This window comes from Bos grunniens, chromosome 1 (genome assembly GCF_055505025.1).
Source record: "Bos grunniens cultivar Pamir isolate PY7600 chromosome 1, Bosgru_T2T1.0, whole genome shotgun sequence".
Lineage (NCBI taxonomy): Eukaryota > Metazoa > Chordata > Mammalia > Artiodactyla > Bovidae > Bos > Bos grunniens.
In genome coordinates this window covers 6,769,636-6,783,788 of record NC_141165.1, presented here as the reverse complement: position 1 = coordinate 6,783,788, position 14,153 = coordinate 6,769,636, and the positions used below count along the sequence as shown (strand labels likewise).

At 45.0% G+C, this 14,153-nt stretch overlaps 1 protein-coding gene across 9 annotated transcripts in view; it reads right to left on the bottom strand.

Moving 5' to 3' along the window:
* ERG (ETS transcription factor ERG) overlaps positions 1-14,153 on the bottom strand; it is a 315,894-nt gene that overhangs the window by 132,442 nt on the left and 169,299 nt on the right. For 3 of the 9 annotated variants that reach the window (XM_086402212.1, XM_086402473.1, XM_086402740.1), the window contains exon 1: positions 1,321-1,487. The exons of 4 other annotated variants lie outside the window; for them this stretch is intronic. In XM_086402212.1, the coding sequence (XP_086258338.1) occupies positions 1,321-1,338 (18 nt within the window). In that variant the 5' untranslated portion in view covers positions 1,339-1,487. Of the gene's footprint in view, positions 1-760; positions 1,239-1,320; positions 1,488-14,153 lie in introns of those variants that run through there. 2 more of the 9 variants (XM_086402309.1, XM_086402565.1) reach the window with 1 other exon arrangement.

The following is a 14,153-nucleotide window of genomic DNA, read 5'->3' as shown; positions in this document are numbered from 1 at the left end:
TTCAGGAGACTTTCAATCCTTATAGCCAAAGAAAGAAAAATCTCTGTAAGATTAAAGTCTTTGAATCATACATTGATGATTAATTTTTCATATGTAATTGACCATACCTTGAAAAACGAAACATATCTTGAGAAATAAAGACTGAACAGAACTTCTGAAACACAGTGTATACAGTAAGCATTAATTAAATCCTCTCACACACGCATTTCAAATTCCAAATCAAGAAGGATTTTTAAACATTGTCATGGTCCAATTCTGAGCAACCTCCATATTCATGAGCTTTCCAATTAACTATAACCCTTGATGAAAACACAGCCAAATGCTTTTCACCTTCATGCAGCAAAACTAAAGACACACAACCAAGAAAACTTTCTTTTTCCTCTTTTCAATATCTGATTTTGCTGCTCATTTTTTTTCTCATTTCTACACATGTCACCAATCTGGCCTTGAAAATACCGTTAACAGGCCACTTCGTGGACTCTCATGCTGCCGACTAAGCGTCCAATTGGCTTCACCACCAGGAATGAGGCCACATTTGTATTTTCACCTCCACAGATTCACCTTCACCTTCATCTCTCTATGCTACTTACCAGAAACGTCTGCAAGAAAAACAACACATCAGACCACACGCCCCAGCGCACAAAGAACAGACAGGCAGTTCCCACAAGGCAACCATCACGGGGAAGACAGTCTACTCACAGTGCTCCGAGAAGTAGGTACTTTATTAAAGATAAATACATAACCGAACACACTGAATTACCACCATGTGAGTTATGAGAACGCCCCGTGCTCAGCCTGAAGGTTCCACAAAATCAAGGCAACACTGGCAGGTCCCATGACCGACAGACAGCCACTTGCTTCACTTCCACAGGGACCGGCTGGCATCCCTGACGCTATGGAGGCCTTCGAGAACATCCGAAAGTTCAACATTTCCAAGCCCATCTTTTCCTCCGACCCTGCCCTCCAACCTCGCCAAGTCCATTGCCTTCCAGCGGAGGCACCTCCGGGCACCGCTACAGACAGTTAAAAGAATAGGAAAATTCGGACGCGTGCTGAAAAGCTTTTGCAAAAGTCATCCACAGCCCTCAACCGTGAATTTAGAAACCCCAACTTTTTTCTGAGTTTGAAGTTTTTAAGCCTTGCGGATGGTTGGAGTAGGAAAAAGGAAATTTACTAGGCAGTGCAAAGGAAATCTTGTTGTCCTCTATTGTGGTAGTGGGGGTGTTGCCCAATGCTAACTTATCTGCCTTGATAAAGGAAACCAAAGAAAAAAGTAACAAGCACAAGATTTGGTCAAACGAAAAGGACCCCTCTCCTTACCTTAATAGTGCTGGCCATAATGCAATCAAGTTTATTGATCGTTAATAAATGTTAATAATAATTATTGCTTCTCTCTGACCAGAAAGTAGTTTTGATGAGGTTGTTTAGAGCGGATGAGATTGTGCTAAGTCTGGGAAATGAAGTCAGCCAATGGCAGGAAGAGGTTTCTATTGGTCCTGGCTGCCCAGCCCGAAGAAACAGGATATTTGGGAGTGGAGAGATAAGAGACCCTGAAAACAATGTTGTTTTTCTTGATGATATGCAGCCAGGAGATTTTTTTTTTTAATTAAAAAAAAAAAAAAAGACATCAATTGCCTGGCCTGGGATGGCCACAGCAGGTGTGACCCAGTGTGCCGCCGTGTGACACGCCGCTCGGGGAGGGCAGGATACAGATGTGGCGGGACTCCGCATGCCTTCACGTGGGCGGCGAGCACCCAGGGCCCCTGGGCATGGAGGGCGCCCTGCAGCCGCGGGGCAGGCCTCCTGGGCCCACGTCTCCCCGGATCCACCGCGTGCCCAGGACACGGGACCTGCGGCTGCTGGCCCCACACTCCCTGGTCCATCCTCCCCAGAGGCAACTCTGCAGGTGGTGCTTATTTCTTGCTAATAGGAGAGGATGTTTAATCATAGGATGCTTAATAACAGTCATTCTTTCGCCTGCTGATTTTTAAGCTTCGTTGGTTCAGCATCTCAGAGTGAATGTTCCAGAGTAGTTTCGTTTTCTCCTTCCAAACATAGAGAATTGCTATTGCCTCCATAATAAACCAGGCTTCCCTGGTGGCTCAGCAGTAAAGAACCTGCCTGTCAATGCAGGAGATGTAGGAAATGCAGGTTCGATTCCTGGGTCGGGAAGATCCCCTTGGAGCAGGGCATGGCAACCCACTCCAGTATCCTTGCCTGGAGAATCCCATGGACAGAGGAGCCTGGCGGACTACAGGCCATGGGGTCACAAAGAGTCAGAAACGACTGAACACAAGAAATTGGTTGAAAAGTGCAAAGCCTCTAGGGTGAGAGTGACTAAGAAAATAAAGAAGAAAATAAACCTGTCAAATGGTCGTTTTCAAATGTTTACTTAAAACCCAAAGAACTTAAACAATAACACATGTTTTCTAGCTGAAAATATCAAACTGACCCCACCCTGACAAGTGTCCAGGCTGCAGACAGCAGACCCTGAGAGAACCCCTGGCTACAGAGGGATGCCATATCCTCATTAAGTGTTTTAAAATCCGAACTGCAAGTTCAGGGCCACACGTCTGTTTTCCACTCGGAGGAAGTGCAGCTAACGCAGGCCTGAACATTCCTTAGAGGGTTTCAGGCCTTTTAATTACTCACTTGCAGGAAATTACTTGTTCTCTGGAAGAAACAACATTTTGCTTTGAATGGAGCCACACGAAAGCTGGGCCAGAAAAGAGGTGTGGTCTCCAGAGGGGACCCACAGAACACAATAGACCCAACCCTGAGTCATCCCGCAGCGCGAGGTCTCAGAGGCCGACGGTCACTGAGCTGACTTCACACAGACTTTAGGCCTGCCTGTGTCAGAGCTCCAGAAATGAGCCCGCGTGCCTACAGATTTTACTGATCCCACGATTTCCCCCTTGGCTTAGAACAGCAGGAGAAGGGAACCCGAGGAGGAGGAGGGATGGGAGGAGGGAGAAGGAAAGAAAGGAAAAGGGAGGGATGGGGAGAAGGAGGGGAAGGAAGAAAGAAGCAAGGAAAAGAAAGAAAAAGAGAGAAGGGGAAGCAAGAAAGAATGAAGGAGAAGAAAGAAAGAAGCAGCAAAGAGAAGGTGTAAGAAGTTTCATTCAGTGTAAAAATCAGACCCTGACCAGTGCTCAGCATCTGCATTTCGAGGGGACGCTGATTTCCGCTCTTTTCATCTCCAAACAATAAATGAGATGGCAGGCTGATTAAAATTGTGTTTCCCCTAAAATTTCAAAGTACTGAGTTGTTTTATCTGGGCAGCTTCCACAAGGATTCAGGAGCACTGGAGGGAAAAAAACGCTCTTTCGGCTCCACTGAGATTCTTGTTTTTTACTCTGCTAAGAAGCATCCATCTTTTAAATGTGAATGGTGGCACCCTAATCAGCAGAATTCTATTATGGATTTTCCAAAGAGCAGCCTTAAGTAGGGTGCCCACTGTGCTTAAAAAAACCAAAAAAGCCAGGGAAGAAAGTTCTGCCTGGCCCCATGTCACCCCTGCCCCACTGCAGCCTGGGTTCTAGCCCAGCCCTGGTTCCCTGCAGCAGGAAAGCAGCAGCATTTTTATGGAGATCTAATTCTTCCTTGAGGGGTCTTGCCCTGAACTCCTTGGTTCTTGTCTAACTCAATCAAAGAGTGAACAGTGAAAATGTCTAAATCTTCATTCAGGAATAACGTCAAACTTCAAATGCCACAGGATATCATGTATGTGAGGAATATAAAATATGACACGCCCATAATGCTCACGTTAATTTTTAAAAAAGAAATAAAATATGACACAAATGAAGCTATGGAGGAAACAGAAACAGGCCTCCAGGCACACAGAGGAGATCTGTGGTTGCCAAGGGGGCGGTGGGGGCGGGAGAGGGATGACTGGGTGTCTGGAGTTCGCAAATGCAGCCTTGCAAACTATTATATATAAAAATGGATAAACAGCAAGGTCCTACTGTATAGCACCGGGAACTATACTCACTGCCCCATGATAAACCCTCATGGAAAAGAATACGAGAAAGAATCTATCTATGTATAACCGAGTCACTTTGCTGGACAGCAGAAATGAACACGACATCGTAAATCAACTTTACATCCATGACATTTTAAGAAAACGAAATAATGTCAAACTTAGAGAAAAGCTACAACGTAACTTAAAGAACTTCTAATATCCTTTTTACCAGCTCCTCCAGCTTTAGTGATTTATATCTGCTTTGCTCTCTCCCTCTCTTGCATATATATATACATACATATATATATACAGATTTTATTATTTAATAAAATTTTATTAGACTAATGTATTTGCTTGGAACTTACATACAGAAAACCCAGTGACACTCTTTGATCTAGTTCCTGAAGATTCCACCCATAAGTTTCCTTTTGTCTTATTTTAAAAATGCATATACTATAGAAAATGATGGAACAAAAATTCCATTTTGAGATAATGAGCTATAAATTCAGTTACAAAATTAAAACAGCAGATCTTCCTCATTTCTAAGGACAAAAGTTGACTGATTCCTGTTATCTTCCAAGAGAATTATTCTGGATGTCTAAAACAGCATAATAGCATCTCAGCCCAGGATTCTCTATTTAATGCAAAATTCCTAAGGGGAAAAAAAAGGGGAACTTCAATTGACTTTTGACAACATAAGGCATATCTATTAATTAGAATATAGTAATACAGAAACCATTTCCCAAACATTATTCTAGGCGGAAGTCATCTAAAGACAGATGTATCACTTGGTGCTCCCATTGCTGCTGCTGCTGCTAAGTTGCTTCAGTTGTGTCCGACTCTGTGCGACCCCAGAGAAGGCAACCCACCAGGTTCCCCCATCCCTGGGATTCTCCAGGCAAGAATACTGGAGTGGGTTGCCATTTCCTGCTCCAATGCATGGAAGTGAAAAGTGAAAGTGAAGTTGCTCAGTCGTCTCCGACTCTTAGCGACACCATGGACTGCAGCCCACCAGGCTCCTCCATCCATGGGATTTTCCAGGCAAAAGTACTGGAGTGGGGTGCCATCGCCTTCTCCGACGCTCCCATTACACACACCCAAGCCTCTGCCACCAAACGGACTCAGCATGAGATCACTCGGCAGCCTAAGGACTGAGCTGCCTTCCAGTGTGACACCACTGCTTCTTCAAGAAAGCCACCCTGCGGTCACCGTGCAGGCCTCTTTCAGGGACAATCTTAGGGAGCCTCCGTATGGGTCATCCTTCCGCGAATCTCTCAAGCCAGGGTCATCTTCTGCCCTGCTTGGTTCACAGTAAGCACCGTGGTGGCACGCTGAGGCTCCCCCAGCATCCATGTGAATAAACTGCACACTTCCACTCTGTATTTATCCATCATGGACCCACTGACCATAAAGTTACCAAAACCTTTCATCAGCCTGTTCATATCCTGCGTGTCCGGACTCTGCAACCACATGGACTGTAGCCCACCAGGTTCCTCTGTCCATGGGATACTCTAGGCAAGAACACTAGACTGTGTTGCTGCTTCCTACTCCAGGGGATCTTCCCAACTCAGGGATCAAACCCATGTTTCCTGCATCTCCTACATTGGCAGGCGGATTCTTTACCACCTTGCCACCTGGGAAGCCCATTCATATCCTACTCCAAATGAAAAAGGAAAGAGTGTAAAATAGAACCTACAATTACCATAACTATAAAAGGAGCACTGCCATTTATTACCCTAAAACCACATCTTCCTATTTTCTAAAGAGTCATCAAATTCCCATCCTTGTTCTCCTACAAACTTCTCTGCGTGGGATCTACACGGGAAGGTCAAGGGTTGAGAACACTTGGAGCGAGGGCAACACAGTTCTGAAAATGACGTATGAGCGTAGCAAGGAGATGACGAGCCAGAATCTTAGTTGGAGATGAAACAGAAGACTCACTCATGACTGACAGCTTGATCCCCGTATTCGACATCCATACCATGACAGACTTATCGTTACTGGAAATACTGCAGGAAAACGATGCAGAAGATGAATACTTAGTGATACAGAAAATTACAGTACGGTGTCTGGTAAGTTAAAAGTCAGGTTATAATGGAGAATTATATCACAGACTCACTTTGTTAAAAATAAAAAGGCCAAGTAGAAACATCAGTAGGCCACATACAATAGTAATAGAGGATCTTTCATTTTTTTTGTTTTTCCTCCTTTCCTTTTTGGTTTACCTATATTTTCAAAAGAGTTATAATAATTTCAAAAAAAAAAAAACAGATAAACAAGTAAATAATAAAACAGAATGAAGGTTGCTCAACTATTCTATAAAAATGCACAATATATTGCTTTGTATGTTTACCAAGTCAATACCATGAAAAAAACAAGGTGAGGAACACGAGAGAAAAGTTCTAGATTAAATGGAATTTAAGACGCTCAAAGCCCAAATCTAAATTCTGGTCTACAATTAGATACTGGTATCAACAAATTTGACGTCGAAGACTTTTCTGGAGCTGCCAGATAAATTCGAATATATGATGATTGCTGCATCATATTACAGAATTTATTAACTATTTACATTAAAAGCTTTAATAATGCTTTGTAGAAAAACTGCCTTACTATTTACAGCTGCATTCTGAAGTACTGAAGATGAAAAGTCAGTAACTTATGCAACTTATGTAAAATCATGAAAAATAACAATGTGAATATGACAAAATTATACAATAGCCAAACCTCAATCATAACTTATATGAGTATTCATTGTACTATTTGCTCTATTCCTTGAGTTACAAAATTTTTATAATATAGTGCTAAATAAAAAGTTCTAATAGATTTCTTTCTTTAAAAATGTTACAATAAACATAAGTTACACTGTAATAAGAAACCTACGTAAGCAACATGCAACGTTCAATTTCTTTTGTAAATATCTGTATAACATGTAGCACAGGATATCCGTTTGTCAAACTCTATACATGTGTGGACCAAAATTATTTTATAGACTTCCACAAAAATAGGGTAGGGCTTCCCAGTTAGCTCATACAGTAAAGAATCCATCTGCAATGCAGGAGACCTGAGTTCACTCCCCGGGTCAGGAAGAGCCCTGGAGAAGGAAAGGGCAACCCACTCCAGTATCCATGTCTGGAAAATCCTCACGGTCAGAAGACCCTGGTGGGCTACAGTCCATCAGTCCATGGGGTCGCAAAGAGTCTGACACGACTGAGTGACCAACACTACACAGATCAGCTGGTAAAGAATCCGCCCGCAAACTGGGAGATCTGGGTTTGATCCTTGGGTTGGGAAGATTCCCTGGAGAAGGGAAAGGCTACGCACTCTAGTATTCTTGTCTGAGAAATCCCAGGGACAGAGGCTACAGTCCATGGGGTCACAAAAGAATCGGACAAGACTTAGCGACTAAAAAATAACAAGTATAAAGTAGCTTTCTGATTCATTTCAGTAAGGAAACCAAATCGGACACTTGTGTGCTTTGTGACGGTCATCTCTCTAGCTTTACTCCCTCCAGTCAGTGAGTGCCTTGTCCATGCCTGGCGCTCCGGTGGGCGCTAAGGAACAAAGATGACAGGACTTGATCCAGCGCCTGGGTTCTCAGCGTTCAGGAAGCCTCTGTTCAGCGACTCAAATTCCTCATACACAGAGCTTGGGATCAATCCATAAAACAGACTCTTTATGGACAAAACAATAGGACCAAAGTGCCGAATATTTATTGTTCCTAGGATGACACATGAACCTTAAAATGTATAATATTTGGATTATTCAAGAGAGCCCGGCAAGAAGGATGTCCCACGGATTTTTGGCAGGGACATGCCTGAGATTGTAGATAAGGATCAGTCCTCTGGAGCAGCCCCCACAATGGAAAACTACATCATTCAGTGGAACTTTTCCGTCTCTATCAATTGGAGGATTTGCCTGAGAACACAGGCAGCATAAGGCACTCTTAGCCCCAAGGTCACCCATCGTCTACTCGGCAAGGACCACTTTTCCATTCGAAGCAGACCTCACGAGTACAGTTTCATTAGGTAAGACGGTATGTGGCATGCCCTCCAGCCACACATGAAGAAATAATCCAATTTCCATTTAAATAACTAATGTTTCAACAGGTTTCTCTAAGTGGTTAATGCATTCTTTAGCGTCTTGGTGGATTTGAACTAATCTAAACCAAGGAAATTGTTATCACACAGTAAATCCTCAACTTCTCAACACCAGGCTGCAATTTCCTTCATTTTGAAGCATGTGTCAAGTTCAGTTCTTTAGGCCCAGATGGAGCAATGATTTCAGTGGACACGATTTCACAAGCATCACCTATATCCTCACGTTTTGCCAACTTTGCCTCTTACCCAATGGTTCTAAAAATGCCTGAGTATTAAAACCCGTACCAGGAACCCTAAATATGTCAATTTAATACTTAAGGCTGAAAAACATTTTTTTTAAATTTTATATTGGTGTATAGTTCAGGTGCACAGCAGAGCGACTCAGCCACACACAGACGTGCATCCATTCTCCCCCAGACCCGCCCCCATCCAGGCTGCCACGTGACATGGAGCAGAGTTTCCTGTGCTGCACAGCAGGTTCGTATGAGACCCCCTATATGCAGAATCTAACAAGAAATGACACAACATTTTTTTTAATTAAAAAGCAAAAACAAAAGAAACAAGAATAATTATTTTGACACACTCATTTAAAGGAGCATTCAAATTTCCTGTTTCAAAGATCACACTTCTATATACAATTTATGAACCATTGAGCGCATTTCAAGGTCTTCATTCACGTAACCGGGCATAAATAAGTATCAATGTTACAGTCATCGGATTGCCACTGGTCACCACCCATAACTAGAGGGCTCAAAAAGGTACGTGGCCATCCACCATAAGGCTGTCCTGCCCCGCCACCTGCTTCTCAGACCTAGGGTTCTGTGTCTGAGTCATGTCCTCAGTCCTTCCCCCCAGCCACCCCAAGAAGGTATCTGGGGCTGTTGAAATTAACTTAGATTTTGAACATTTGTTATACTTCTAATTTTTTTTTAAATGTGTCAGTCTCACTTATAAGATACTGAACATCAGCATTTATTTTTGTCTTAATCTATAATGATTTTGTAAATTATCCCTTAAAGAAATGATACACTATTGCTCAAAAGAAAGATCATTCACATTGCAGCATAATGTCACTCAGTTAATGGAAATTTACAGAGAAGCCTGCTATCCACAACTGCTCCCCTTGCTTATAAAGGCTGTTTTAGTCTCAGACTGAGACGACTTTTCTTTCCACGTCACTCAATTTGATGTGAGAGCTGGACCATAAAGAAGGCTGAGCGCCAAAGAATTGATGCTTTCAAACTGGTGCTAGAGGAGACTCTCGAGAGTTCCTCGGACTGCAAGGAGATCAAACCAGTCCATCCTAAAGGCAATCAACCCTGACTATTCACTGGAAGGACTGATGCTGAAGCTCCAACACTTCAGCCACTTAATGCGAAGAGCCGACTCATTAGAAAAGACTCTGATACTCGGAAAGACTGAAGGTAAAAGGAGAATGGGGGAGACAGAGCTCGAGATGGTTAGATGGTATCACCAATTCAAAGGGCAGGAATCTGAGCAACCTCTGGGAGATAATGAAGGACAGGGGAGCCTGGCGTGCTGTAGTCCACGGGGTCGCAAAAAGCCAGATACGACTTGGCAAATGAACAACAACAACAATGTGTTTATGCTTTTGCTGATTTATTTCTATCGCAAATGGAATCAGAAAGGAAGCCACAGAACCATGCGCTGTGCCATAAACAGTGCATTTAGATTTGCATGGGTGTCAACAGGCAACCTGCTGACTTAACTGAGTCCTAGGCCCGCACTTGAAGGCGGGGGAGGCAAACAGGGTCTGCCCCACTCTGGCAGCCCCACCAGGCTGTCTTCTCCCTGCGCTGCCCCTCTCTGCATCAGGCCCCTCCTCTGCAGGGCATCCCCTCCACCTGCACCCTCTCTGGACCACATCCTCTCCCTCTGCAAAGAGAAGCAAGGAAACTTTCTCTTTCGGAAGGTGCGGAGCACAGGCCAACTTTTTTTTTTTTTTTCCTACTTCACCCTCACGAAAAGAAAACTTGCTTAATTCTACTGAAATGCACTCAGCTGACTGGAAACTAGGAGGTAGATGAATTCACAGTTTGCTTCCGATCTGTGCTGTGCATACACCAGCATATCATCAGGGAAAGCTTCAGTATCCAGCCGGGACAAGTGGAAATGTTCCTTCTGAATGTATTGTCAGTGGGCGGCCAGAGAAGCCGCGGTTTGCCTAGTGGGTACTATTTTACCCTTTATAACAGCTACAAAAAGAATCCTGCCTCAAGAACTTGGGGAAGCAACCGCCTACTGTCCAACGAACTACATTGCTTTATTTGCTAGTTGGAAACCAGAAGCTTCGCCGGGAATTTCCTTTTGAACGCCTTGGGCTGTGGTCACTAGAGGGCGCTAAGTGTCCCTCTAAAAGGTCTTCAGAGGGGAGATCAGTTCAGTTCAGTTCAGTCGCTCAGTCGTGCCTGACATTTTTTTAGAGGGGAGATGAGTATGCCTAATTCTTGCCTCTTACATTTCTTGAATTGGTATTATAACAATATGAAATTATCTCATTTTAATCCATTAAATTCAAAGTCCAATATTCAAAATGTAGGAATTTTTTTGAAAATTAATCATTTTTCAATATCATGGGACATAAAGAAACATAAATAATAAAAAATAAATATAAACAGATGTGCACATAAGACTAAGTCATTCTTCTGGGTGAGATCTGACCATGGAAATTGTATAATTGTTCTACATCACTGTGAATAATTTCAAACCCTGAAAAATATCCTATTTCATGATAATTCTAAAGGGTTCAGTAAGCCCCCAGTGCAAGTTCCATCAAATAAATGGTAAATTTTGAATGCATTTATTTTCTGTTTTCAGGGCTAACACTTTACCTAAAGTCAGATATCCTTTCCAGACTTGAGGACTGAGGGATACGGATTATACTGTAAAATGTGAAAGAGACTTTGTCCTCTCTTCCTGTAGCTCTCAACTGCTTATAATGCAACACATCAAAACGATACACAATATGGAGGTATATATAAATAGAGTTGAATAAAATGAGCCTTAAAACTAAATACAGGAGTCTTCTTGAGAATCATCCTATTATGCAATTACACTGACTTTGAAGGTCATCAACAGGCTATACACTTAAAGCAAAATTCAGTGCCTTGGAAATATTTGCAAAACAGAAAAAGTTAATTGATTTTGCAACTTTTCTCTTTTTTGTCTTCGCTTGTACTTGAACATATCTGTGTATTTCACTGTTTTCCTTTCACTTTGGTTCGTGTACCAAGAACAGTGAGGTCAGTGGGTGAGGGCTGTTCGCGCTTCTGGCTGTCGGAGGGGGGGCTCCCACCAACATCTGAAGGGCCCCCCGGTAACTGCGATTGATGACGGATTTTTCCCCTCGGTCTGCCAATGGAGCAGAGGTTCGTGTGCAGCGTATTCTACAGAAGGAAAATTAAGGCAGTATTTCTTCTGTCCATCTGTGATTTCTAAAGGGAAACAAGCTTGGGCACGTAAATGGTACAGAGGAGTGGCTTGAGGCATTGGAGACCATTAAGAGCAGGGGGCTCCTTGCCCAGCTTTGCCCTGATCCGGCTCTAGATAAAGGACATTGTCTGCAAAAGAACAACCCAGCCGGCACCCACAGCCCTGTGTGTGTGTGCCAGTCACTCAGTTGTGTCCAACTCTGCAGCCCCATGGACGACAGCCCGCCAGGCTCCCCTGTTCATGGGATTCTCCAGGCAAGGATGCTAGAGTGGGTAGCCTTTCCCTTCTCCAGGGGATCTTCCCGATCCCAGGATGGAACCCGGGCCTCCTGCATTGCAGGCAGATTCCTTACCAGCTGAGCCAGCAGGGAAGCCCACCCACAACCCTGACTACCTACTCTAAGCTGGTTCAGTGGGAAACTGAGGCTGTGAGCACAGGCCTACTGCATAGGTCCAGAGGTGAAATTGACACGCTCAGGCTGCAGGGGGAGCCCAGGGCACCCCGAGGGGGCCCGAGCCCACGGCAGCACCACAATCTCAGGGGCCGTGGCTCAGGGCAGTGGGGTCTCAGCCTGGCCTTGTCCTCATCTGCTTGGGGACTGAATGAGTCATCTAACTCACCTGGGCAGACTTCCCCCCACCCATCCATTAGTATGTCTGTAGGCCTGTTCAAAGGATGAATTAGCAGGTATTACGCATGCTACTCTGGGCCACCCTTCCCGCATCCTGAAGAGTGAGAAGAGCGGTCCCCAGGGGCCCCCAGGGCTCCATCACAGGGCTGGTGCTCAGCCAGCAAAGGCTGAAGGAATGAATGAATGAGTGAATGAATGAATGAAAGGGCCCAGGAGCCCTGGGAAGGGCAGCATGTGCTGTGCTAATGGGCAGCCCGGGGAGGGGCCTTTAGGGGACCACAGTTTAACGTGAACTCGAGACTCTATGGGGATGGGTGGTAAGATCGACGGTGACAGCCTTGTGACAGGTCCAGCCATGGGGGCGCCCCTGAAGGGCAGTGGCATGGTGGTTTAGTCCCGAAGTCATGTCCAACTCTTTGTGACCCCAATGGACTGTCGTCCGCCAGGCTGCCCTGTCCTTGGGATACTCCAGGCAGAATATTGGAGTGGGTCGCCTTTCCCTTCTCCAGGGGATCTTCCCGACCTAGGGATCGAACCCGGGTCTCCTGTACTGCAGGCAGATTCTTTACCATCTGAGCTATGAGGGAAGCCTCTAAGCTATGAGGGAAACCTGCAAGAGTGGTGACCAGACCATTATCTCTTCCCTCAAGTCTGAAGGGACCATGCCCAGCATCTGTGCTGTTCAGCTGGTTTTCAACGGCTTGATGGACGAGTCCCAAGATTTTCACTTGAAATGAAGATGAAAGCTGCTGCTTAAATTGTGAGCCATCCACGGCCTTCCCACTTCTGCTTCCACTTCCTTCCCCTTTCTCCTTGTCTCACACACACACACGATGATGGTAATGGTGAAGACAGACGACAGACAGATGACAGCACCCTGACACAGAGAAGAATAAAGAGACTGGCTCTCTGCCCCCACCCCACCGTGATGCCCGCTCCCCCAGCAGTCTGCCAACCCCTCTCCCAAGCATCCAGGCCACCTGCCCGGGGTAACTTCAGAGGTGACTTTCTTGAGCAAGTCAAGGTCAAGGTGCTGAGAAGTGAAGGAGGCACGTGGTCCCTAAGAGATCTTCTGCTCTGTGCGTTATGGGATTCCCATCTCAATAACTGACCCACAGTACCTGGCAGGGAATGGAGACTCAATCATAAATAAACATGGAATGACTGAGCAAGGGGAAAAAAGAAAACACTGAACAAGTGAATGAGCACATGCCCTTTATTATGCCTGCATCACGCTGTGTTTACAGCAGACCTACCTGAGTCACAAAATAAAACAAAGGCTGTCATTCCCACTTCATACACCCCACGATCCTGGTCATTTTCCAAAGGGAACTGTGATGAAGATTATTTCCAGCCAAACTATCTCAGCAACCGGGTCGGCTTCACGGGCACTGAAGGACAGATTCACTGTGTTTCCAGGCATTTTCGGTCTCACCCATGGCAATTATATTTCTGGAGATGCCCCAGTCAGACGTCCTGTCACACGAGCCCATTTTACAAGGTGACGCTGACATGGGTCCCACCCAAGCTGGTGGGCTGGTGTCTGCAGGGTAAGTTCAGCTACATGACTTCCAAGGTGACCTGTGAAGGTGATACAGCTTCCCCTTGGTTTTCTAGGGAGCAGGCCCCCTTAGGTCTCAACCACCACCCTGAGAAGAAGCCCGAGGCACATGGAGAGGCCATTTGTAGGCAATCAAACTGGCCTGCCAGGCAGCACCAACCCTCGGCGGTGCAAGTGAGAAAACGTTCAAGATGACCCCAGTCCCAGATGCCTACTGACTGCAACTCCCTGAGAGACCCCGAGTGAAAACTGCCTCTTCCAGCCCCGGAACCAATGAGGAGTAGTAATATCAGATCACAATGACCAAGTGATTGCTGTGATCAATGATCAGATGATCATTATGATTTGAAGCCACGAGGTCAGCCGCAGTGATGAAGCAGGATCCCATCAGAAGACCTTTTACTTTCTGCCTCATTGTTTTAGAAGAACAACCTTTTTTCTATGTGATTA